General features: G+C 36.3%; 1 protein-coding gene across 2 annotated transcripts; it reads right to left on the bottom strand.

Annotated features, from left to right (window-relative positions):
- Positions 1 to 7: 7 nt before the first annotated feature.
- Positions 8 to 26,413, bottom strand: ING3 (inhibitor of growth family member 3). 2 transcript variants are annotated; one of them, XM_044246450.1, is made up of 12 exons: positions 26,277 to 26,413; positions 25,959 to 26,030; positions 23,229 to 23,329; positions 21,200 to 21,265; positions 10,203 to 10,299; positions 8,566 to 8,637; positions 7,610 to 7,729; positions 7,177 to 7,334; positions 6,400 to 6,593; positions 5,279 to 5,471; positions 2,724 to 2,762; positions 8 to 945 (listed from the first exon to the last, which is right to left on the bottom strand). In XM_044246450.1, exons 1-12 carry the CDS (start codon positions 26,302 to 26,304, stop codon positions 829 to 831), a joined length of 1,257 nt encoding a protein of 418 aa, XP_044102385.1. In that variant the 5' UTR covers positions 26,305 to 26,413; the 3' UTR covers positions 8 to 828. The 2 variants fall into 2 exon arrangements, with proteins under 2 accessions (XP_044102385.1, XP_044102386.1); XM_044246451.1 differs by lacking the exons at positions 8 to 945; positions 2,724 to 2,762; positions 5,279 to 5,471; ... (3 more) ...; positions 8,566 to 8,637; positions 10,203 to 10,299 and adding an exon at positions 14,622 to 15,097.
- Positions 26,414 to 27,939: the final 1,526 nt, after the last annotated feature.

Below are 27,939 nucleotides of genomic sequence, written 5' to 3'. Positions count from 1 at the left end.
ATACAAGTAATTTTTTAAAAACTTTATTTTAACACCTAATACAATTCCAATTTTAAGGATTACTTGCACAAAAAAATAAACACATTTGGTATAAAAATGTATCACTTTAACACCCTTTCCCTTTCGGCCCCTCCCCCTCCCCCCATGAACTGCACTCTATCCAGATGCAGAAACATATAAAGACTAATGGCACAGATTCATTTTTACCTACAGGAGTTTCTGTTTATGTACCCAGGTACTCTAGAGGACACCAGCCCACTTTATCACATGAACCATTTCCTTCAGCCTGCTGAATTTAGTTTCACAAAGAAACAAAGCTTATTATAAAGGCATTTGAAAAACCATTATCTTAAATTCTTTTTAGAAGCACTGACTTTTTTTTTTTTTTTTTTTTTTTTTTGCAACCATTTATATACAGTGTTACATAACAGCTCTGGAGTACAGTACATGCAGCAGAACATACCTGTTGAATATAAAATACTTTTCTTAAAATCTTCATCGTTGGAATTCTCTGAAGTCTAAATTATAGAATGCCCATTACTTTGAGAAAATGGTTGAGGAGTACAAATGTCTGCATATGTTGGCCACTGAAATAATCCAAGGCTAACTGGAATAATATTTGTAGCACACCAGGAGTGCATAAATAATTTACTTACATTATTAAAATACAACCCATAAAATTCAAGTTCAAGATCTTACAGGATTGTCTATGTAAATCCTTGAAGTGGTTGCCTGGAAATGCATTGTGTCTTCTTTCTCTTTCTTTTTTCAAGTCCTATATAAAATGTTTAGTTGAAGTTTTTTCTTCCTCAAATGAAACGACCACCTTTATTTGTGCCGACTGCCTCTTCTCTTCATTGCAGCAGTGCACTGTGGACAGTACCATTTTCCTTTTGGTGCTTCTGTCAACCCAACACATCCATAATGGAACCATTCTATTGGGCACTGGAAAGCAAAATGGAAGAGAAATAGTTTTTAAAACCTCCAAAGATTACAGAATATAATATGCCCACTAGACTGAATATTAATAATAAGATTCATGGAAACAACTTTTAGATCTAGGAGCTGATTTATAGGTCACTGAATCCCACTGATAGGTTTAAGAGATAAGGAAATGGAGGCATAGAAAAAGTATGCATCTCTGTTAACTCAAAGGTTAATGTCATCTATATCCATGATCCCAAGTAATGAACAAAATTCACTAATTCTCCTTAAGCCAGAGAGTAAGTTGATACTAACTTTCAAGGACAAGAAGTGAGATGGATCTCTCACAAAAAAGGCAAATACATTTTACAGATTTTATTTACTATTCAGCCTTATTCACTCCCTCGTAAAGTAGTATGAGCTAGTTGCAATGAAAATCATAAAGGGATGCCTTGGAATTCCTCTCTGGGTAGATCTATTCCTACATATGCAGAGAAAAGGGATCCTACTCTGTAACATATTAAGCAGTTCTACACCTGCACAGAAAATCTTAGCACTCAGAAGAGCACGAGTAGGAATGAGAAGAATCAGAGAATATGATGGGGTATTCACAGAAATGCGTCATTTCCACTAACTTCCCCAGGAGGTTACAATGGTGTTCTTGGAATGACTGGGCAATATTGTTATACAATAATCACAAACAGCCCACAAGTAATTCTAAAGGGGGAAGTGGAAGGACAGTCTTTCTCTAACTATGTGAACATGTTGTTGGGACCCAATCCGGTCAGGAGAGCACAGACTTTAATGTACCAAGCCAAACCTGCTCAATCTTCAGGTTATTTTTAAAAATTTTAAACTGCTACTATTAACCTTAGGATTCTGACATTATGGATTCTTACTTCTTTAGAATTCAGGGTTGCTACTCCTCTGCAGGAAAAGATGGAACAAAAGGGGCTGGAAGTTTGAGAAAGTGAGGAGGGAGTGAAATTATGAGAAAAAATATTCTCAGTATGCAATAAAAATCTATCTCTAACCAAAATTAAGCTTCGTAAAAAAAAAAACAAACAAACAAAAAAAAAGGGAATTCTTTTCTTTCAAACCTCCTTTACTTTTTATATCACAAGTGGCTCTTACCAGCAGACAGCTGCTGGATACACTACGCTGATAGGAGGAAAATAACCTCACATTATACCACCCCCCACCTGCGCTAGCTGCAGGCTTCCTGACACAATGTACGGTTTTAAAGCTCTAGTTCTTCACTGTGGTAAGTGAACTGGATTCTAGTCAACACAGTATTATTTAGCAAAGGAGGTGGAGGATGTTTTCACACAATGTATCACCTTTTGAGATTTATAATCTGCAGATGAAACTATAAAACTAGCTTTAAGGGGCGCCTGGGTGGCTCAGTGGGTTAAGCCTCTGCCTTTGGCTCAGGTCATGAGCTCAGGGTCCTCGGATCAAGCCCCACATCGGGTTCTCTGCTCAGCAGGGAGCCTGCTTCCCCCCTCTCTTTCTGCCTGCTGCTCTGCTTACTTGTGATTTCTCTCTCTGTCAAGTAAATAAAGAAAATCTTAAAAACAAACAAACCCAAAACTAGCTTTAAAAGAGTTTTGAATTGGGAGCACATGAAGGGACACTACCGTGTTTTGGAGAGAAATATTCTAGCATTAATATAAGGTAATTAACATAACTGCAGACTTGTTTTCACAGACTGAGTGATACCATAAATAAGAAAAATGTTTAAGTAATAATATTTCATGATTTTTTTCCATTCCTAAATAGAAAAATTTAATACTTACATCTTGGTTATCACAGCCCACCATCTCGCCATAGGATACCTAGTTAAAATAAAAGTAAATATTTTTTATTATGACTATGCGACAAGCATCTAAATCCAAATTGTTGATGATACTGTTAGAAAACAGAGAGGAATATATAATTGCATTAAGAAATAGGGTATACAGTTTTTTAGTAAAGAGTTTATAAAGATTTATAGCACAGAGGGGAAATACACAGAAATTATGTACTCTTTGAAAATCTGAAAGAACCTTGACAAATTACCTTTGTGGGTGGTTTCTTTTGTAAGACCTTAAGTTTCTTTTGGGGTTACTTACTTAAGGTTTCTATTTTTTCTTGGGTCATGTTGGGTCAGTTATATTTTTGCAGTCAATAGTTGAAACTTCTAAACTTATTACCAATTTACTATCTGCCCTTTCACATTTTTCTTTCTTCTGTTCATCACCAGCACTTTATAATACAACTTCCTAATTCTTGAATTAATTTAAGTTCACAATGGACAGAGAAATGTTTCAGACAGGGTTATGACCAGATGGCATACTATCTGATTCTCTGCATGATTGAGCGTATCTGTATATGGTTCTACACACATGAACGACTCTGGTTAACAATTTTTGGGGGGCACTCAGATTCTTCCCTCAAAGCTCTACAGATCTATTTCATCAACTAGTTTTTAGTGTTATAGATGAGAAATCCAGGGTGAATTTGATTTTGCTCTTTTTTAGGTGATCTATTTTTACTACCAGGATCTGTACAGAATTTTCTTAATAACTGATTTTAAAAAAATGTTTGTCAGGTGACAGGAGAAAACCTAACAGTCTCTTAAATGGCAAATTCTCAAAAATTAGAATGCCAACTTGCACCATAAATACAATAAATTGCAGATGGATTGAAGTTGTTTTTTTTTTTTTTTGAAGATGGATTAAAGATTTAAACATGTAGAAACTGAAGTATATCAAGAGCTAGACAAAGCCATTTGCAAATGAGAAAAAAAATGCAAGACACAGCTATACGGGGAAAAGGCAAGTAGATCTTCTTAATAAGCATATAATCCACAGCTGACTTCATAAAGAAAAAGACTGACAGCCATAAAACTGAAATTTCAGAATTAAAAACAAAATAAAAAACTAAACCAAGCAAAGTATTTATAATGTACATGACAAAAGTGATAGAAAAATCAGCCAACACCAATGAGTCAATTCATAATGGAAATAAAAGTAGCCAAAAAAGAGTCCAATTTTACTACTAAGGTAAACTGAAATCACTGTGTGATATAAAACTATCAAACTGGTATAGGGTTTCTCAGACAAAATAGTATCCAGCACTGGACAGGGTTTAGGAAACAGGCATGCTCATCAGGTTTTGAAAATGAACTTCAGAAGGTAATTTGGTAGTCTGCAACTAATATTTTAACTTAGTTTTATTTCTAAAAGATTATCTTAGAAATTAGATGTATAAAATGGGTTACATAAAAAAATGCCTACCATAATGTTATTTGTAATCTCAAAAAAATTAAAACCACTACAAAAACCTATAGCTAAATCTGGTTTAAAAAGTTACCCAAGGGGCGCCTGGTGGCTCAGTGGGTTAAAGCCTCTGCCTTCAGCTCAGGTCATGATCCCAGGGTCCTGGGATCGAGCACCGCATCGGGCTCTCTGCTCAGCGGGGAGCCTGCTTCCCCCCAACTCTCTGCCTGCCTCTATGCTTATTTGTGATCTCTGTCAAATAAATAAATAAAATCTTTGAAAAAAAATGTTACACACAGTATAACACAGAACTGTGAAAAAATTTTAAAGGATTACTTCAAGAAAAATGATATTCAGTACACATGACTTTATGAAAAAACGTTACAGGAAGAATATACTGTGATCCAACTGGTCAAATTCACACATATACATACACACACACACAAACACACACATGCACATCTGTGTGTACATATGTGTAAGAGACTGAATGTTTGCATGTTTCCCCCAAACTCCCGTATTGCAGCCGTATCCCCCACTAGGACTGTGTTTGGAGATAGGGCTAAATGAGCTCAGACAGGTGGAATCTTAATCCAACAGAGCTGGTGCCTTTATAAGAAGAGACACCAGAGCTCTCCTCACCACGTGAGGATACAGCATGAAGGGGGCCCTCTGCCAGGGAGGAAGAAAGTCCTCACCAGCAATGGAATCAGTCAGCACTTTCATAGTGGACTACCTAGCCTCCAGAACTGTGAGAAAATAGAATTCTGCTGTTTAAACCACCCAGTCTGTGGTATTTTGACACAGCAGCCTGAGCAGACCCAGACACCACGCATGTGGGGTATACAGTAGTGATAAACCAAACTGTCTAATTATAGGTTATATCCAAGGGCTGAGAGCATGGGTGACTTACACATTCCTTTACACTCTTTGTATTTACAGCAAACGTGATTTTGCAAGGAGCAGAAGAAAATTATAGAAGAAAGCAAAATTATTTTAACTGGAGAAGAAAGAGCACTTTAAAAAATGAAATAGCTCTCTGTTTTCTATTTTATTCAGATTAGGCTTGTATAGACATATCAGACTTTTACCTGATTGCAAATGCAATATCGTGGTTCATTTGGGTCATAAGTCCAATCAACCTGACTGTTTGAATCAGACTCTGGTACTACCGTTGTTTGTTGAGAGATTTCTTGTACGACAGTTGATGAAGAAGAACATGACGACAAGGAAGAGGAGGAGGAGGAAGACGAGGACTGCTGACTTGAAGATTTGTTGTTGTTTCTGACAAAAAAAAAACAGTATCAGTTTCATTGGCTCAGCATCCAGAAGTTACGAGACAGTAATTCCTAAATGAGTGGTATGAAATGAAATGACACTAAGCGTGTAAATTAACGTTTAACATGAAGTTGAACTAACTTGATATACAGATTTAAAAGCACAATTGTTGACAGCAACAAAGAGCAAAAATATTCATAACAGTTAATTTTTGTTTGACATTTTCTGTTTTCTGGAGAATAAAGATATTGAAAAAAATTCTTTCAAGCTATGTTTTTACAATAATGTTTTTAATCTACTACTACTTAACATTGACTTAAATTACAGGTAATAGTTTGAAGAACTAGTATTAGTTATGGCTATCTTGCAGACATTCTTTGTATTTTTAAGCAAACTGAATACTCTTCATCACAATCATCTCCTCAACTGCCTTTGTGTATTTGTATTTTAGATTTTGCATTAGTTTATATTAAACACATAACAGAATAAGGGGTTATAAAGGAAAAAAGTTCCATATAATGGCTTATCCTAATGAACAAAAGAAAGTAAGCAGAAGTTATTTCTACCCAATTTAAGACTCTAAAACCTTTTAAAGACTTTACTCCTCCAGAGTACGGCAGTGTGAACGACAATGTCACGATCATGACCATCAACAGACATGTGAACACTTACCTGTGCAAGACAGGAAACAGTGTTAAAATTCACAAGTAATTTATCAAAATTTATATGCTAACTAAATTTTATGAATTTTATAAATTTTACAAATTTTACGTCATGTCTTCCTGCCTCCCCCAAGTTCATCCAGATCCATGATACCTACCTTTGCTTCACATACCCAAGCCCCGCCGGATGCCAAGCAGACTGCACACTTAGTAGAGCTACAGGGCATACCTTATAGTAAAGGTACAGGGGCTACTGTAACAATGCAACTTACTTGCTCTTTCTCCCACTCCGTGAGTCGGCTGCCGATGAACTGGTGTTCTGTGTTAATGTAGTCATGAGTGCTGAAGATGATGAATAGCCAGCTGTTTCTCTGGGCATTGAAAATTCTTTCCCCAGCTGAAAGTCGTTATTCTTAAATGCTTCATAACTGGCTTTTAGACTTGATGTTCTTCGTCCCTCTTTCATCTTAAACAGACATTCACTGATAATATTAATACGCATATATATGCAGATTTTCTTTTTCAGTCCTACTACTTAGAGTATTATGTTAGTTTATCTAATATTATTTTGTTTAAACCATTATTTTCATCACTGTCATTTCAGTCATTTTATGTAAAGATTTAAAATCGGTTTTTACGATTAGGAGGGAGCTACAGAACTGGTAACTTAATTTGGAATACAAACTGTAGAGCGGTGAACAAACATTAAGGCGGTGTGAGTTGTGAGGCTTTGGGAGGAATCCTGGCACTGGGAGGGAGGACCAAGTCCTGTCCTCGCAGGTGCCGGGACTCATGGTCAACAACACACACATCATGAGGGATCTGCACGAGCTGGAACCAATCTATGTGTTACTTTTCATGGTCAGTCAGGTAAATTAATGCACATAAGTTTCATCAAATAAAATGTCAGGTATCATAAAACCATGATGAAAAAATGAAACTCTACAGTGTAAGAGAACGCCTTCTGTTCACATCTAGTTGTTTCTACTAGAGTTTGCCAATGCATCAGACAAAATGTACCTGCTACTTCCAAACCTCATCCTTTTTACCTGAGCTGTGGCTTGAACCGCTTGGGCTGCAGCCATGGTAATCGCCCCTGCACCGGTTCCTGAAGATAATGAGCCAATATTGTAGGATGCCAGAGGTTGGGAGGAATTCACATTGTAAGCGTTGTTGGAAGAGGCTGTAGAATTATTATTTCGACACCCTATGTCAAATTAAAGAAGAAATAAAAATGGTTGGAGAGAACATGATGTTAGTGAGCTTAAAATACATTATTTCCCAGTACAGATATAATCATTAAACTTAACATTTTCATGCCACCATCAAATTTTCATGTCCCATTTTTCCTTTTTCTCCTTTCCCCATCTGTAGACTATAACCAAGTAAAAAAAATCTATATGATTCGCTAATCCTGAATGCTTTCATTTCCCCTTAACACAAACAAAACACAAACATTCCTATTTGAAATACTGAACTTACCTAGTGTATTTTCCTTAGAGGCATCTGATGTAAGCGTAGATAGAAGAGCTTCAGATTTAAACTTCTTTTCAGGAATATGATCCGTTGTTGCATGGTGAGAAGTCGGATTATATTTCCTTTCTGAATATAAATAAAGAATTTATGTGTTTTTAAACTTTAGAGGACTATGGACAAGACATAATACTTTCATTCAGCTATAAACAAGTATGTTATGTTCTGAGTTCTTCATGGAATACAGAACAATATGTTTTCTTGGAGGATGGGACAAGCAGAACTATCTGGGTCACCTATTTTGTTAAGAGTAGCCTTCCCACACATTAAAAAAAGAAAACTTCAGTAGCAAAGTACTATAGATAACCCATGATGCACTGTGATTTTACATAGAACATGAGAGGAAGTTTGTTTTCAAAACATTATCCACAATTCTGAACAGTTTTCAACCAGCCCTTCTTTCATATCAAATTGATCTGTCACAAATTACACTGATACAGTCTTCTAATCGGCCAACATCCAACCAACCATTTATTCACTAAACCACCAACCATTTGAGGCCTTCTTAATATGCCAAACAGTAGATGAAGCACCGGAGAAGCAAGGAGGATAAAAAAACAAAGAGCCCACCACCATGTATTTTCTCATTTGTTTTGGGTTATAATACTCTCTAGAGAGAATCAACTGTCTTTGTGTAGGAAGTATATGCTGCTACTAATACCATCCATTTGTCCTTAATGTATTCCAGAAAAAGCAAACACTGTACTCCCAAATCAAATATACTTTTCCCAAATGACGAAGGTAAGTCCACCAGGAACTGTAAGGAAAATGTAGATCTAACAAAATAAAAGGAAGGGAAAGATTTTTTTCTCAATTGGTTATGGGGCTAAATGAAAAGAATATACAGGCAATATAATGAGTTTTTAATTGTACTGAAAATTTTAGCTGCCCTAAACCAAACTTACTTTCCACTGGAGTATGTGAATGAGCATGATGATTGTTCACTGGCTGTGAAGGAGTATCTAATTCCAAAGATCCTAAAAAAGAAAGGCACAGAGATACATCTCCATTCAATGTCAAGCAGAACTTTACAGGTCAATCAACTACAGGCACTCTGTACCCTCACCTAGAAGAGGACTGGCAAGCCCTGATGCATATCCCTGTGTCATTTTCATCAAACATGATAGAGAATAACCATTGCCAATTTCACACTGAGCCAATTTCATCCTCTTTCTAAATAATAAGTAATCTACTTCTTACTATTCACCTTAAGTATGAAACAGCTCAAAGCATGTTAATGTCTAATTGGGGAATTCAGGACAGCGGGTAGGTACCACATAAGTGGATGAATGGATATTATAACTCCATTACTGATAAGATCTGAAAAACTTAAACTAGTTTTACTGGGTTGAAGACCTTTCTATGCAAGATCCTAAAGTATTAGGTGATGGGACATTACTATATGAAAGAAAATTTCTTTGATCGTTAAAATAACGTACGATAGTAAAGACTTCCTAAAAGAAGTTAGGCACAGAATCTCTACCGCCAAGCATTAAATACTTTTAAGAAGTTTTCTGGGTTTATCTTGATCCCTTGAGATGAAATTATGGCAGGGTACAGGATGGAGTAGATTTTATGACTCAATTTCATTCAGTTTTGTGTGTCTGTGTCCTTAAAGAGGATGCTTCATTAACCTTCCTGCAGTACTGAATAGGCATGAATTATTGTTATTCACAGCTATTATTAGCATTAAAAAAAAAAAAACTAGAACAGCTACAGAATATTTTATTTTGTCTCAAAATACTTATTATTCTCAGATAGGGTCTTCTTGGAATAAAAGTATCACAAATAAATTAGATGATCATCTGAAGTGATAGATCTACTTTTGAATACAAAGATGTCACTATGGATACCAAGACGGATTCATGATTCGGTTTTTCCCTTATTCTAGGGAGTGTGTACATATACACATGATTTAACACCATTAAAGAAATTTTTTATCAGTGTGTACAAACAGGTATATGCTCTTGCTGAAGAAATGCATCAAAAAAAAGAATAAAGGTAAATTATAACAGGAGATCAAGTAGAACCTTGCAAGGAAATATTAAACTGTTTCTTAGTGATAAGAAAAAATATACTTCTTTGAGAAAAAAAGGAAATGCTTTGGAATCCACTAAATCTTCAGTTGAGGAAAAGCCTTAAGGCAGTTCTTCGGGAGAAAAAACAACAGCCTCCCTCAGAGTTTAAGTGTATCCGCAGGTAGGGCAAAGGCCATACGTTTAATGACAGATGGCTAACTTCTTTCTAGATAGTTCTATTTCTTTAAATCTTTATTCTCATCACTCATCTTACTAACATATCCATATTAAAAAATGGAATGACTTAGTATGTGATTTTAATAAAGAGTGAGTGTAGGATATCCTGTATCATCTGTCTCCATATCCAACCCAAACGGTTCTGGCTGCTAGAGTCCACGCTGTCCCACCCGGCTGCCACCATCCACAGAAGCACACCATCTGAGAAGTCTCCATGGGACAAGTGTCTCCTCACGATTTGCACATGCGCTGTCCAACATTGATGGAAAACTGTAAATTTTACTTACGCCTCTCTAATATTTCTGTAATTCCAGCATTATCAGCTTCCAGCTCCATTTTAAACTTAGCCAGTTCCTGATCCAGCTTTCTCAAGTGTCGATCTACCTGTTTCAAAGAAGATCAAAGATAACCACCAAAATTTGGGACACTATTAAAGTGTCAGTTTAATGAGGAAACGAAATCTTTATTTCTTTTAGTGCATCTGCTTAGTATCCTTGAGCAAGTCAACGAACCTACACCTCAATATTTTAATCTATGAAGTGAGGGCTAGGTGAAATAATATCTCAAGCCTCCTGTAATAAATTTGAAGTTTTAAGAAACCAGAATCACAATTTGTTAGAAAACATTCAGAAGAAGGGAGATGTGAAACTAAACAAAACTGATAACTTGGGATTTGCGGTGGGAGGAAGTGCAGGAGGGTTGGTAACTTTTTATAGTATACCCTGGGATTACTTTCGACCTAATCTCCTCCTACTTATAGTAAGGCCATCCACCACTCTGCCATACTATAACTGTTACTTAGAATGAAAAATGAAAGATCCTTAGTCTATAAACAAAGAGGCTTCTATAGTCTACACATACGTTTCTCTAAGGCAGAAAAGTAAACCATTATACTTGTAAACATTTATGCAAAGGGTTGAAACTAAAGGGGTTTTTTAGCCAGAAAACTCCATTCCCCAAAGAGCTTGGTTTAAATAGTTTTATTGCTAATACTACGGCCCTTGTGAAGGTGGCAAATTTTATTTTCTCATTCAACTACAGATCTCTTGACTGATTTCAGAAAATTATATGATACTTCAAACTAAGAACAACTAAGTCTTAATTTTTTAAGGTTAGTATTAAATATTTTTCAATACTTTTTCAAATTTGCCACTATAAGTGAAAAAAGAAAACATAAATTTTCTGAAAAATATTGCTATATTATTGACAACATCTTTATCAAACTCTTGATTGGCAATGGATCATTATTAAATAATTAAGAGTGAATTTCTTACAAATATCGAAGTGTCTATGATTCATCATGAAGGCAAAAAAATTAAGTAAGAATGAAATAATGTGTACCTAAATTGAAGGAGATGGGTAGAAAAGTAGCAAAAGACAATTTTTGTGTGTTAGATGCCATGAAATGTGCGTGGTGCATTAGATGTTCTTCTATCTTTTCTAGCCCTTGCACTAATCTGACATAGGTTATTACTATCTCCATCTCGTAAGTGAAGAAACGGAGGCTCAGATGGGTTAAGTAACATGCCCAAAGGCAATAGCTAATGCGTTATGGAAAAGGGATTTAACTCTGATCTATTTGTAATAAATTGTTCTTCACCATTTATACCCAACATTGTCCTCTGAACTTCTGCATGTAGCAGCCAACTGTTTTTTTTTTTTAACCAGAATAATATAATTCAAATTGAAAAATAAAAATAATTTCTTGTTATTTATATTTTTTATATTAACAGCACCCAGTGGGGTACTGGTTAGTGACTTTTCAATAATTTGAAACCCACTTTTCTGTCCATCTTCACACGCAAGTTATTGTTCAGAGTTTGGCAGAATCTAAAATTACAATATTTAAAATCCTATAGAGGCATGTATTATGGACAAATGCTCCTATTCAAAGAACACGCAGGTAATTGAGCATCCTTTAATGGAAACTCCCTTCCAATTAATTAAGTGTGAACACAGACCTCAGTTATTCAAGAATATCTCCTACATTGTCAAAATTTAATCTCAAGGGAAGTCAGAAACAGTACTCATATTTAAATTCCAAGACCACTTAATGCAATGAAAATATTCCACCACCTTTATTACCTACAATATTGAGATTTGTGCTTGGCATTGGGTTAAATGGAAAATACATGAAAAATGAGAGAGAATCCCTGCTTTCATAGGAATTACAATTTGGCTGACAAATCAAGATTTATGTGAGCTTTTTAACATAATAAATGTTTTAAAATATATATACCCTGGATGTAACAAATAAACAGCTAGAAAAGGATTAGAAGTAGTACATAAAAAATACATATATAACCTTGGGCTGTGGTAGACACAAAGGAGGTAAATGAGTTAGAGGGTGAAGAATGTACTGTTTTCAAATAGATGGAAAGAAAAATTAATAATTAAAGAATGAATAGAGACAGGAAGACAAGATTCTCAGAGGGAGGAAAAAAAAAAGTAAAAGTATGATGTGGTCTACAATAGTTATCTACAGTATAGACAGGCAGAATGTTAAACGCCTGGTCAGGAGTATGCAGTCAGAGATGAAGACATCATGTACCCTCCCCCAACTCCTTCCACCCCAGCATTGAAGAACTGCTTCAGTGTGTTAAAGATAGTACTGATAGGGATTGTTACACATGAGAGCATGGAAAATAATGACGGAATTTTCAATACTAGCAGCTCCGAAAAAGGAATAGAAGTCAAAGACTTAATAATTCAAAAAACAAATACGTAATTAAATACAGAAAAGAGTAAACCACATTGTGGTAGACAGCTTTGTAAGAGAGGTTCCAGTCATTCCTACCTCTTGGTAGGTAAAAAAAAGATTATCAACTGATGAATATTAGAAGCAATTATTGGGCAATGAGGACTGTTTTTCTTAGAATCACTGCTACTGTACTAAATCAAATTAGAAGTTAGAAAGCTTACTACAAGGTTTAACTCAAACTATGAAGCAACAGAGTACTTCAACAGCATTAAGCAGCCATAGCAAGAGCTATGGCTGAACTTTCCTGAAACCTGTAGAGTACATCTCCTCTACCCCCATGATTCTGAAGGGGCAAAAGTTCCTAATCTGGCAGATTACCATAATGGCCCCAAAGGTATCAGGCAAAGCAAGAACCTAAATTACCCCACTCCTCCACATACACCTGACCTCATAAGATTGATTTATAGTAGTAGAGAGGGTAGTACTCTAATTGAGAGAGATTTTCTATTAACCACATACTCCTAACACAAGGCTGACCACAGAGTCTAATTATTGATTTGTTCCCCACTTTATGTCAATAAATACTAGCCACAAAAGCTTCCTTATTCTATGGACCCAAATCGTATCTCACAACCCCAAATACAACTGCTTTAATTTTAAATCAACTCTCTTCTTTCTGACCTCTTCAGAGCCAAAGGAAATTCTGTCAACATTATTTGGTAACATCTTGATGATCACAAAGATAAGTCACATTTGGCACCTCTGCACGAAACAGAAAAATTCTCATATTTTAACATTTTAGCATAGAGTTGTAATCCTTTATTCTTTCTCTTTTGACTCCTAGTCTCAATATTCATATTTTAAGATGGCACTGATGCACCCAAACTGAACTGAATACAGCTTTTCAAAAAGTTTCTACATGATTTATGGCTTCCAATACCGTTAAATTCTAAAATTTAAATATTTAGCTTGCCCTTTCAGAATGAACACAAGTTATTCTATAAAGTTCTAAGGTGAAATCCATGGCAATGACAGTTAAATTTCTAACTATGAGAAGATCCGGTAATAGTGAATAAAGAGGATAAATTGGAGAAGAAAAAGGAACCATGATGGCAAATTATTTCTCTGTTAAGTCATGAAAATGATTCTTCACATCTCTGAATTATATTTAAAATAGGTGAAAATCTGATCCATGTTTAGGCTGACTCAAATATTTGAGGCCTTAGCATATAAACTACATCTAACCTTCCTAAAAGACAATAAGGATAGGAGACAAGTCAAAAGGTCAAACTTATATATTTCTTTAATCAGAATATCAAATAAAGAATTCTCCAATATATAGGTAAAATGTACACCTGAAATATAATCATCTCAGTAACAGGCCAGGATATAAAAAAGAAGCAAGTTCAAAGGTACTGAGCAGTATGAGACTGCTAAAATCATTCAAGCATTAACTAAAAGCTCAATTTATAAGTATACATAAATCAACTTTATTAGGTATTATAATCTAATACAGCCTGATGACAGTGACATCTCGTTGAGAAATACAAATAAGTGTTTAATGACTAAGAGTATCAGGATTCTAGAAGGAAATTATTTTGATAGGACAGCTTTTTTGTTGTTGCTTATTTCCACTAAAACAACCACTGAAATAACTAAACTTTCGGTTTGCTCTACTGAATCTCTAATTCCACCAATCTCTTCATTTGTGGATATTTATGTAGTCTAACCTTTCCTTAATAAATGGAGTAACGAGTACAATACTAGTCATAGGTATAAAAAGTGTACTACTGATTTTAACAGTAAATAATACAATGAAATACCATGTTATGTAAAACACTGAGGGGCAAAATCAAACATAATTATGTACCTAATTCTTGTACATTAAAATCTGTAAATATAATACATGCTTACTTGAAATTACCACAGCAATGCAATGTTTAAGCAAAGGCACAGAGACGATTTCCTCTAAGGTACACTTCGCTCCTCTGTTTAAGGTGGCCTCCTACTCTCCTCAGAGGAAAACACACTGCTTCCATGGGCTTAGACGACCCTGCATGTGGTGGTTCCTGCCTGACTCCCTCCTAGCATCACCTTTTCCTTCCTCACTATCCACCAACCACACTGGCCTGTCTCTGCTTCACCCCGCCAAGCACTCTCCCACCTCAGACGGTGGCCCTTGGTCCATCATCTCCCTGTAGTGTTCTTCCTGATGCGCTCTTCCCGCAGCTGGCTCTTCTCACTTTCCAAGTACCTCCTCAAATGTCACCTCCTGAGACGATGCCACTCTTGCTGACTACATTCTGAACAGTTTCCCTAGTAATTCCTTCTTTATCCCTCTCTCCACAACATTTATTTCCTTCATAGCACTTATCAAAAATCTAAATGAATCTTAATAGTTTGCCTATATTCCTCGCTTCTCTGTGTCATTAATGCCCACTTAGCACAAGTGACGGCTCATCGCTGGTGCTCTAGAAGTATCTGCCAAAAGAATGAAAGGTATACTCTCTCATTATGTAGAAGTATATAAATAGAAGCACCACTGTCTATTGGATAAACAATCTATGATTAAAAATTACTATAATTATACATTTATACTATGTCCCACCCACTCACTTTTGAAGCACTTAGCTTTCTAAGCTCTCAAATGTTAATGTTATAGGAATTTAATTTCCTCTTTCCTATTTATAAAGACTTTCACTTGGATATTTACTGTTGATACTTTGGGGAATATAACTAATATGAGATGGTAAATCCATTTAGTAACCTCCCTGTGAACAAGGCAGTAATTCCCTTATGTTCAACTGCAATTACTTGCAAAAGTAAATTTCCTAGTCTCCAGCATAAAGTGTTCAAATACCACAATCCACCCTGGCAATGTGGTGCACGCACAAAGCAGAAGCATTCCACAGAGGCCGTACATTGTTTTTTAACATTTTATAATTACTTATTTGTGTTAAGTGATGCTAATTTTTCATTTATGCTAATAGTATCAGATAAATAAATACATTTTATTCCTTTTTAAAAAAGATTTTATTTATTTATTTGACAGAGAGAGAGAGGTCACAAGTAGGCAGAGAGGCAGGCAGAGAGAGAAGGGGAAGCAGGCCCCCTGCTGAGCAGAGAGCCTAATGCGGGGCTCGATCCCAGGACCCTGAGATCAGACCTGAGCCAAAGGCAGAGACCCTAACCCATGGAGCCACCCAGGCGCCCCAATACATTTTATTCTTAAATAAATTTCATTTAAAAATTTACTTAGTGGGACGCCTGGGTGGCGCAGTTGGTTGGACAACTGCCTTCGGCTCAGGGCGTGATCCTAGAGTCCCGGGATCGAGTCTCACATCAGGCTCCCAGCTCCATGGGGAGTCTGCTTCGCGCTCTGACCTTCTCCTCGCTCATTCTCTCTCTCACTGTCTCTCTCTCTCAAATAAATAAAATAAAAATCTTTAAAAAAAAAATTTACTTAGTAAATACATGTACATACGATATGGATAAACTAAAAACTTTGAAGGTGGGATGCAAATATTAAGGTCTGGGAAACACTCGATCGGATCACCTCGGAAGTCTACTTTGTCCTTCTGTTCACTGCTCACCTAAACTACTGGGCCAGGTTCTGAGGATACAGAAGGATTACAAACCTTACATACCCTCAAGGGCCACAGTTAGAAGAGCTAATCTTATTTTATTTTGTGAAAATAATACTGTCATTACTTTGTATAGTAAGGTCTAATAGTGTTTACTAAATGTTTTTATAATTTAAAAGGAATCTCTCTAAAAGCAAAGGAAGTGAGAATAGCCAAAAAATATCGTGTAATTATAAAGTGAAAAGTATTTCAACAAAAAAAGTGTATTTAAATAAGATGTGTAACTCACAATAAGCCTAAATATTTTTTAAAATGCCTCTTTTGCTGAAGGCACATTTATAAAGCCTGTTTTAGAACTTCCAAAATGAGCTTATCTGTCAAAGAAATGGATCTAAACTGAAGAAACTTAAAAAAAAAAAAAAAGTGGAGAACATTTAAAGAGAGGGATACCGAAAAGATCTGAGCAAAGACACAGATTGTAAAATTGTTTGGTCTGCTAGAATGATTCTATAAAGGCGACTAAACTAATTTGAATTATATTACTTGCACTTCTCTTGGTTTAACGTCATACCTTGAAAAGATGGGACTATTTGTACTGCAGCCTACCCTTGTTTGTCCATCAAAACCAAGTCAATCTTAGCATACTAAATGTGACTATATTATCTTTTGAGAAAATGTCACTCAACTGTAATATCTCACGCAAAGAATGATACCATTAAACTCTACGCCTGGGTGGCTCAGTGGGTTAAGCCGCTGCCTTCGGCTCGGGTCATGATCTCGGGGTCCTGGGATCGAGTCCCGCATCGGGCTCTCTGCTCTGCGGGGAGCCTGCTTCCTCCTCTCCCTCTCTCTGCCTGCCTGTCTGCCTGCTTGTGATCTCTGTCTGTCAAATAAATAAATAAAATCTTTAAAAAAAAAAAAAACTCTATGCCTAAGACTCATAACTTAGGAATCATTTTCTTTCTACTAACCTATTTAGGTGATTTTGTTGAACAAATATTTATAGAGAAAGAACTACCGTAGAGTCTGAAGACACTAATTTTTTTTTTTTTAACAGAGTTCTTGACATTTATAGTAGGGGATAATACAAACATACAAGCAGAAGGTAAATAAATAATTACCATTTAATTCAAACAATAATAAAATCATGGAAATAACAAGGATTTGGAAGGTGGTATGATTCTGTTGAGGGGTAGGGTATGGCACAAAGTGCTAAGTACCTTCTCAACAGCCTCCTTCCTTACTGACAGAACCCCACATACCTGGCGTGGCAATGTGCCCTGATAAGCAACATTTCGAGAGGCAGCTACAGGGAGCCAAGAAGATATAAGCAGAAGTCAGTAGGTAAGATTTCCAGAAAGGCTCTTTTAAAGGAGCTGAATGAACTGCAAAATATGCCCTTTTACTCAAAATCTCCTACTGCAATTCTTCTTCTACCTGTCCGGAAAAGAGGAGGAATGGAGCAAAAGCAGCCCGAGACACTGAGGATATCAGGGCTGCCATCAAGCTATGATCTGCCTCCTCCGACAGATAATCTGTAGGAGAGGAAAATCTTTTGTTTAAATCATTCTTGTGTGACTTTTCTAAGTAATGAAATTGCTCCTCCTCAAAATAAATGACATAAATATCAAGATTATTAAGGAGATTTTAGTGAAGAGACTGCACATGCAGAATTATGAAAGATGGAGAAAGTTTCCCAAGCAAAGATGGAAGAACTTTTTTAAAGTTCTTAACTGTGGCAGGCTGCAGAAGTGATGAGGAAGGGATAATGAGAAATATTTAGACGATAAAATGAACAAGACATGTTGAGTAACTAAATGTGGGGAAGCTAGAGACAAGGAGGAGACTAGGACGACTTCCAATATTCTAATGCGAATGATGGGAAGAGCAGCGGTTCTCTTGAGAGAAGGAAAAGAGGAGACTAAGAGTTAAGTCTTAATATTAATACACTGAGTTCCAGGGCCTGGGGATTCTCGGTTAAGATGAATAGGCTCAGAAGAGAAGCCTGAGCTTGAGGAATCATTAATGTCTAACCGCTAAAACTAAGAGAACACCCAGAAAATTAATGGAGGCACGTTTCTCAGCTTGGGTTGCGTGTGGGGCCCAGAGGAAAACTGGCATCTGACAGAACAGTTCTTCACCATGTGGCACTTGGTCTTCTGGCCTCTGGAGTTGGGTAGAAGATGGGAAGAGACTGTGGGAGAATCACCTAAATACGGTAAGAAACAATGCAGGTCACTGACAGAGGCCTGAGAGACAGCAACCATTAGGAGTGAGAGCCACAGGGGCTGTGCAAGGTCACGAAGAGGACTGTACAGGCGATTCAGTCTCAAAAAAGAATGGATTTTTTTTTTTTAAAGATTTTATTTATTTATTTGAGAGAGAGACAGTGAGAGAGAGCATGAGCGAGGAGAAGGTCAGAGAGCAAAGCAGACTCCCCATGGAGCTGGGAGCCCGATGTGGGACTCGATCCCGGGACTCCAGGATCACACCCTGAGCCGAAGGCAGTCGTCCAACCAACTGCGCCACCCAGGCGTCCCAAGAATGGATTTTTATATTAAGGATGTCATGATCGCCTGAAATAGCAATTTAATATGGAGAGCTAAAATAGAAAGGACGGGGAAGGAGGGAGAGGCAAAGAAAAGCCACAAAAAGAAAAGGGAGAGGGAGGAAGGAGCAAGAGTAAACGAAAGACAAAATGGCGTCCTGGAAACAACTGGGGGAAGGGGGAAGACACAGGGTGCCACTTGGCAGAGCTGAAAGGGAAGCAGTGTGGCGCTCTTACAAGCCAAGATCATTTTATAGACGTGTGAAATCCTCCTGTAAGGCACAAATTAATATTGCTATTTTACAGATAAGGAAACTAAGATTTGGGGATTAAGTAACTTATCCAAAGTCCTGCTATCAGTGAGGTGGCTGAACTCATGGTTGCATGGATCCATTATGGGCACTTGCTTTTTATTACATTTCGTTCAATTCATTACCTCACCTTCTACTACCTAACAGCCTAGCCTAAAAGATCTATCCCATTCAAAGAATTTACTAAGTTTTGTCTTCATTCTATGTTTATCTATATCTCTGAGTGAACTGCTTTCCCCTCAATACAATACCTAATCCAGGTCCCAGAGCTTCTGAATAAATTCTGTTAAAAACTCATCTCATATCCTCTAAGAAGTTAACAATACTCTACATGAGTTAACTCAGTCTTTTACCAGATACTTCATATTTAACTGCAATAATCTTTATTTCACGTTTCTATACAGGCTCCTCACTTCATTTGTGCACGTCTTTCTAACCAGTTTACCAACACCTTGAGGACAGAAGCCATTCAAAGTATGTACACCTTGTTCCTCTGTTATGTGCAGATAAAACTCCATTATACGAAGCACAAGAATGAATAAACAGTGTGGTTCATAAATAATGGATAGATACACACCAAAAATCCACACACATTTAAAGAGAACATATTTATATTAGACGTATTTTTCTAAATGTTTGAAATACACAGAATTTTTTTAAATTATAAAAAGTACTAAAATAACAAAATATAAATAAAAAGCACAGCCAAAGAGCTGTAAGATTTAAAATGCAGGCAGTCTCTAAATAAAGACTGACACATATAATCTTTAAACAAGAGGCGCAATGTTACTAAAGTAATTTCTCTTGGATTCAAATATAAATGTCTTTCTCTGTGTTTATAGACATAATTCAAGACCAAAACAATTAAGAATTTCTTTTTTTTTTTTTTCAATTCCATAGTAAATCAAGCTATAGTTTACTCTGTTCTTCTTAAGGCATTTTATCTTTTATGAAACTGTCTTCAAAATAACTGCATGAACAAAAAAGCCTAGGTTATAACAGCCACTAAAAATTTCTGCTGTATGAGAACAAGGAAATATTTCCTATGGCTTCACATGGCAAATGTTTTCTAGTTTTCTATATCATCTACAATATATACCATAAGTGGTATGTACCTTCTTTTATCTTGTGTCTAACCAGTAACATTTATATTTATATACACTTGTTCAGTAATAAGACTATATCCAGATAAATTATAAAAATAGATATGAAATCTATATGCTAAAGTTAGCCATAAGTGTCCATTTGTTTTTAGCTTTAACTTGCTGTGAAGCAGAACCAGTAATGAGTATTTCCTAAAGTATATATTTTAGAAGATGCTTTACATAAAAGAGAGCTTCATAATTATACCAGTTTGAGAAATACTGCTTTTGTCTTATAGTGATTTTAAACCTTTGCAAGTATTGCTACTGCAAAAAAATAACTTTTTTTAATCAAGTGTTTCCCATTTTTGCCACCTGAGCCAGCTGGTGAGTGCTACCTATTTGACATCACTTAACAGATAGTTGAATACTATCTCTTCACACGGACTCAAATGATTCTCTTCTTCATTTAATCAGGCAATTAAGAAGTCTTGTCAACACAGTAGTCTTATGTATATTTTATTACCACAGAAACAATCTCAAGATGATTTATCAGGTAAGTAAATACACTACCTTAAGATAAGTATTAGTAGAATAAATTTAAACACCAATTCTTGTTGGAAAAAAAACAATCTGGGGGGTTTGAAGTGGCGGGGGGGTGGGAGGTTGGGGTACCAGGTGGTGGGTATTATAGAGGGCACGGCTTGCATGGAGCACTGGGTGTGGTGAAAAAATAATGAATACTGTTTTTCTGAAAATAAATAAATTGGAAAAAAAAAAGTCTAACATCAGCTAAAATCTTATAATAATGTAAATTTGTCTAAAACGTAAGGTTCTTGACCTATCGACTAAAACTATGGACTCTGACAGTTTTAGTCTTCTCTCCACAAAGAAACCAAAAAAATAGACACTGAAGCTCAAATGAAGAAAATGAAATGAAGAAAGCAGTACCTCAAAATTTAGTCTATTCTTCCTATTAATATTTAAGCCAACAAAACTTAAGACATAACCCATAATTTAAGTACTTATGGCATAGCATGCACATTAATTTCACTTACCAAGTCATATATCTGGTTTGCCAATTGTACCTTCTCATCTGCATCTTCCAAAGCTTTATAGTAATCCTGAATAAAAAGAGTTTCAAGAATAAATTAATAATTTGAAAATATGTATATTCAGCACATATAACTGCATTTTCATTATCATAACTTGCATTCAATGTCAGTTACCCTACATTAGCAATAAAAACCCAGTTAAGGATAGGATGGGGATGGGCTAGGATTAGAAATTATGTACAATGACCAAGAATTAAAGGAAGATGCTCAGCGTTCCTAAAAAAGATATAAGTAAAATTAAATACCAGTCCAAGTCTAGCCTCTAAGCTAGGAAACGTTATGTGAACTAATAAATATTCTTTCTTTCACAGAAAATGTTACAATTTAATTTATAAAGAATATTTGCTCTCCCCATTTTTAAAAAATTTTATTTTTTTAATTTGACAAAGACAGAGATCACAAGTAGGCAGACAAGCAGGCAGGGAAGGGAAGCAGGCTCCCTGCTGAGCAGAGAACCCGACCCGGGGCTCGATCCCAGGACCCTGGGATCATGACCTGAGCCAAAGGCAGAGAGGCTTTAACCCACTGAGCCACCCAGTCATTCCTGGACCTTGCATTTTCTTTCTTGTTTTTTTTGAACTCTCATTTTAATTTAGGTATTAATTCATACAATTAAACCTATACTTTAGATTTCTCCTCAGTATAAGCAAATCATTTAAAAACAAAAACAGGATTCTATCAATTCTCATGGAGAACCAGGCTTTTAAGTGTATAGCCAAGTTGTACTACACCAAAAACTTAATAGGTTAAAGGGATGATGACTGATTTGCGTTATAGAGGTGACCATTGAACACGGTGTCCCCCATGTAGTTGAAAATGCACATATAAGCTTCTGACTAAAAGCTTAACAGCTAATAGCCAACTGTCGACCAGAATCCTTTACTAACAACATAAACAGCAAATTAATGCGTATTTTGTGTATTATATTCTGTATTCTTATGACAAAGTAAGCTAGAGAAAAAGTTATTAAGAAAATACATTTGCAGTACTGCTCTATATTTATGAAAAACAAAATCCACATATAAGTGGAACCATACCAGTACAAACCCAGGCTGTTCAAGGGTCACTTGTATAGATGTGAGATAACATTTATACTCATATACACGGGGCCTCCAGGTATCTTTCAAGCCAGAACCAATCTGGGCTTCCCCCCATGTGGCAAAATAAATTACACAATACTCTAAATCTGTAGTTTTCAAATTTCTTTCTCGGTTGATTTTTGAACAATTCTAAGAAGGTTGGGGATAAGGGAGCCATTACCACTCAGAGATATTAAAGAACCTATCCAATGTCACACAGCTAAATGGCAGTCACGACCAAACCTAGGCCTTCTATGCAGTTCTTCCAATGTACCCCAATTATACTGGGTCACACATTTACAGAAAACCTTGGGAAGAGATCTGATACTCATTCTAATCTGGAAGAGACATGTAAGTACTATAAACTAATCAAAACACAAGAAATTCTTTATTTCTAGTCTCCATTCATGTACAAATTTAGAGTTTTAAACTAAAAGACTTTTTAAGGATCCTTTCAACTCTTAAGATTCTGTTCTTCTGTGATTCTACCAACTTAGGTACCTAGCAATATATAAAATATGCTTCAAGGTCAGCTAATTGGGCCCCAGTTTGTGGCCCAAACTGGAAGGCAATGTAATTTCTGTGAAGACAAGGCAAGCTTAATTAGCTGTAACCAGAATAAAATAAATTAAAAGACAAATATGGACTTTTGATGATTCTATAATTCTCTAATAATAAATTAAATGATTAATAAATAAATAAATTAAATGATTAATAATTGCTACACCTGAAGCTCTAAAACACAAATTATATAAATTCTAAAGAGCCATTGATAACTTTAATAACATTGATAACCTTCCCTCATTTTGACATCCAGAAAACAATTTCATTTTAAAATCTTTCTCAGAGGACATCGATATTTACTGATAGATCATCCAGAATGTTGAACATACTTTTTTGATGGATGCCATTTGTTCTTCTCTCCATTCTGGTTTATTTTTCTTTGCATTCATAAAGAATTCACTGACTCTTTGTTCTAGTTGATCCATTGCATCTATGACATAATAAAAACATTTCATATTTAGATGACTAAATTCATATACTAAATATACATGCTTTGATTTGGGAAAAGAAAAAAATATCTGACAACATACACTCTTTCACTTGGCCAATAACTTATTTAAATATGTCATGCTTTGATTATGTAAATGGTTTAAATACTTCTGTAAAAAATAAAAAAGTTACAATTTTCTCCAACAATTGTATTTGTTATTTCAAAATTTTTCCAGTAGTCAAAGTAGTGAACAACGTAGATAGGTTCTACACCACATTATTTCAATAGTACAGCCTTCAGGTCAAAAGCTAATGGTATTAAATCAGCCGAATGTGCTAAAGCACAATTTCTTATTAAAAGTACCAATAGATAATCCTCACCTTTCTTTTAATAAGAAAAAGTAATAAAAAGATTTTAACCTCCCACTATACGGCTTTAAGCACTCCATCATTTCATATCATGACTTTAAAGTAGAAGTTACAATAATTTGTTCAGTTGATACACTGTATTATTTATTCTAGATAAGTTTTTCCCTAAGTGTGTGCCAAGAATACTCATCTCATTCCATGTCTAGTAAAAAAGAAAAAGTTAAAAAAAAAAAAAGTGATTCTGTAAGTGCAAGTGAAGGAAAAACTTTTGGAGATTTTCAGGGCAATAATAGGTTTTTAAAGATTCTAAGAAGTCTTACAGTGATTTTTAAATTTTTCTTTGTTTAAATAAGCAATTTCTAATTTTATAAATACGTCTCTTTTATTAATCATAGCACCTATTAACTTAAGAAAATTCTTATTATAAAATGCAAGTTTATAAAACCTCTCATTTACATAATCTAAGTACAAATCACAAGAGAATGTAAAAATTTGTAGTAACAATGAAGAAGTATAAAATAAGTTACCCTTTATTGAATTCCTACTTTGTATCAAAAACTATAAGTTCTAATTTAACTGTGTTATTTTAAATCCTCAGATAATTTTCATTTTATAGACAATGAAAACCATGGTCAAGATCAAAAAATAAGTCAGGAAAACTCTAATACGAACTCAGATCTATCTGACATCAAAACCTGCAGACAATACTACTTTAGCATTTCGACTACATTAAAGCTAAAATCAATTTTGTGAGCAAGCTAAAGAAATACACAATTCAGACTTCGACACTACAATCCAGTGATTAAAAGAAGGCTTCCATATCATATCACCTTGTATTAAGCATGGCCACATGAAACTGACAAGAGGCTGTGACAAGTATATTCATGAACAATGGGTATGCAGTATGTTGTGGGGGAGTGGAGGCAGAGAAGCAAAGGGAAGAAAGTACAGGTCCTTAGCTACCTCAAGAAATGCTGCTTCTCTGATCTCTTTCCAAGATACCCCTTTCTTCCCAATTATACCCCCAAACCCAGATCTTCTTCCACCTCTACTTTTCTAAGAAAAAAACCTGGAAGCATGAGAAACATTTTATGTATATAGCCTAAACATAGCTGGAATAAATGGGATCAAGAAACAGATTTCCTGAGGATAGACCCCATAAAGGCCAGTCATTACTGTCATTTATACAATTTAATTAAGGAATACCTACAACTAAACAGTAACATCCAGCCATAAGAGTAAGCCTGATTGTACATGTTAATTGTGTAATGTATAATTCATTTCACACTCTTAATTTTTAATAAAATTAATTAAATTAATAAAATTGATCTTAATTTTATCTTGTAGTAGCTCTACAAGATAATTGGAACAGCTATTTACATTCATTTCATAAAAGGGGAAGGTTTGTGAGGTTCTTTTAGAGCATGGTGGACATAAGTTTGTACTCATTTTAAATGTAATTTTAAGTGTAGCTTCGCTCTAAGTATTTACCTTCTTATCTCCATAAACACTGATTCTTTACTTCTTTAAACCATAAACTCTTTTTTAGAAACGTCACAGGAAAAATGATCAGATAAACCAAATACTGCTCTATGAAAGAACAACGTTAATTTTGGGATAAAGTAACCAGATTACCAAGCTATCACTGATAGAAGAAAAGTCAAAATTTTTATTACAACAGATAGAAACTTTTACAGTATAATCTATTTCCCTCACTCATTTTGATTGAAAAAATACCATCCTGTTGAGAAGTGAGAATGCATCCTATAAGGTGTAACTTTTCAAAATCTGACATTCCAAGTTCACCAGGTCACTAAACAACCGCATATAACCTATGCTTCTGTGTTTTCCGTTCTTGAAAATGTTCGAGTAGAACGAACTTTAACAAAAGTATAGATGCTGAAATCTATGTTCCACACGTTAAGGGCTCAAGTCAAAATCTTCTCAACGTTTACACCGATGTGCATTAAGACATGCATCTACGTTCTCACTGAAGGCACACAAACTTTTATTGCAGAGTCTTGAATTCGAGAAAGGAACACATACACGTGCCCTAATGCCTCCTCCTCTTGTAAAAAGCAAGGAGAAAAGTAGCGTGGAAAGCAAGAGGCAAGATTCGGCACTGCCTTTTCTTTTTTACAACTCCGTATGCACTAGCCAGTGAGCCGGAGGACAGTCAAACAGCAGAGGCGATGAAGTCGATGGCAAGTAAGTCTGGCACTGAACGCGCGCGGCCAAGACGGGCAAACGCGCCGACTTACTCTGCACCTGCAGGTCCATCTCGCGCATCTCCGTGAAGCGGTCCCGCAGGTCCATTGGAAGCTGCTCAATCACTGTCAAAGGGAGAGTCCGTCAGAGGGGCGGGGCCAACGGCGAAAGTACGCGCTTACGTCACTGCGTGCGTGCGTGCGTCGGGGGGGGTCGAAGGAGCCGGCAGCCCACAGCGAGGCTGCCAGTTACCGTGAGAAAGAAACATCCCCCGCCTCCCCCTCCCTCCCGCCATCCCGCCTGCCCGTCCACTCGCGCTCTTGCCCGCCCGCAGGTCCCACAGATGGCCCCCGCCAGCGCCGCCCACTCACTTTCCAGATAGTCCTCTAGGTACAACATCGCGGCCCTTAGAGCTGGGGGAACGAGGGGGTCCAGGGGTTTATTTGTGTCACTCGCTGTCGCCGGAGTTTTGTCCCTTCCAATATGGCGCCTCCGCTAGCAGCACCCGCTCAGCTTCGGCGGAAAAAAAAAAAAAAAAAGAAAAAAAAAAAACCACTTTGGCGCCTGACGGCGCTTGCCTCACTGCCGCCCGGAGCTGTCATTGGTTGGTTCAAGCAATGACGTATGCCGACCGGAGGCCGGCCCCGCGCCTTTATGGGAAGTGTAGTTTGATTCCCTCCCAGCAAGGATTAATATGCTTGGCAGCTACCAGTGTAGAAACTACAAAAACCAGTTGTCCTTCGTACGGCGCGCAAGAGAATCTGAAATGCGGTGCCTCTGTTTATTTGTTGATTTTTGCACAGGGAACGACGGGAGTTGTATGCGCCTGCAGAACACAACTAGGAACAACTTTTCACCTGTTCTTTACTGCTACAATTCCATGTCCTGGCGTTTGTGAGTCATAGTTTTCAAAGAGTGCTAAGCAAATAGAAAATGTTCTGACGCTAGAATAATCAGCAAAGTTCGGACGATTTGGATTGTTTAAAACAGAACTCTTTGTTGGAATTTATCCTTGGTATCACACTGCTAAAAATGTAAATGGGGCGTCTGGTGGGCTTCCTTGTAACTAAAATAGTGTCACTAAGTATATGGGGGTGAATATGAATTTCCCATATTAAAAGATACAGATAGCCCTCGACAGTCTTGCATATTTTATGTTGCGCTCTCTCATCGTCATCGTAATGTGATTAAGCTCTACGTAGAACCTGCACCCCCGGCTTCCCCGCCAAAGAAGAAATAGCGAGCAAGCGGAAATAACGGATGAAGACTTAATATCTAATGAGCTATCCTAAGAATAACTTAATTATGTTAAGTAAATAGCCTGTATTGGCTGTCTATAGTCCTGGGCTGTGTCTTTTTCTACCTTTTGGGTCCTCCCCGAAACTGCTCACCCGTTGATATATTTAGATCTTCACTGGTCAATTACCTTTTTCTTAAAAACGTTTGCACTCAGTAAAGATTGGGGATTTTTTTTTTCCCACCTGTCTTACTTCTTTTCGTGTTTTGGGAAAATTTGTCTTTGGATCATAATTTAATGTTCTGTTTTTATATTTTTCAGATTGGAGTTGAAACATTTTATGCATTTGAGTTTCCACCTTTAGCCCTCCCTTACCTTTTCTTATACTCGAGATTTTTTTGCATTGCTCTTAGTAGGGATACTTATCTGTCATGTTGATGAATGTCGAAGGAAACTTACCTCAATTCTAATAATTAACCTAGTTTACTTTCTGTGCTTTTATGTAAAATCTAGTGCTTTCAGTCTTCCTCCTCCACTCCTTTCCTACCTTCATTTCTTCTGGCTGCCTTTAAGATTTGTTGGATGGTTTTGTGGTTTCTCAGTGGTGAATTTAGGGATCTAGTCATTTCTTTCTTTCTTCCTCTTCTTCCTTCTTACCATTCAAAAAATCTTAAACCATGCTTAGGATTTTAAAGGATTGCTCCATCTCAGGATTAGTGTCCTGGAAAAATTGCAGAAAATTACCAACCATTATCTCTCCTATTTGCTTGTTTTCCATCTTCTCCATTAGCTCTTAG

This window comes from Neovison vison, chromosome 4 (genome assembly GCF_020171115.1).
Source record: "Neovison vison isolate M4711 chromosome 4, ASM_NN_V1, whole genome shotgun sequence".
Lineage (NCBI taxonomy): Eukaryota > Metazoa > Chordata > Mammalia > Carnivora > Mustelidae > Neogale > Neogale vison.
Note: the sequence above shows the minus strand (reverse complement) of the source record. Positions and strands in the feature narration are given on the sequence as shown.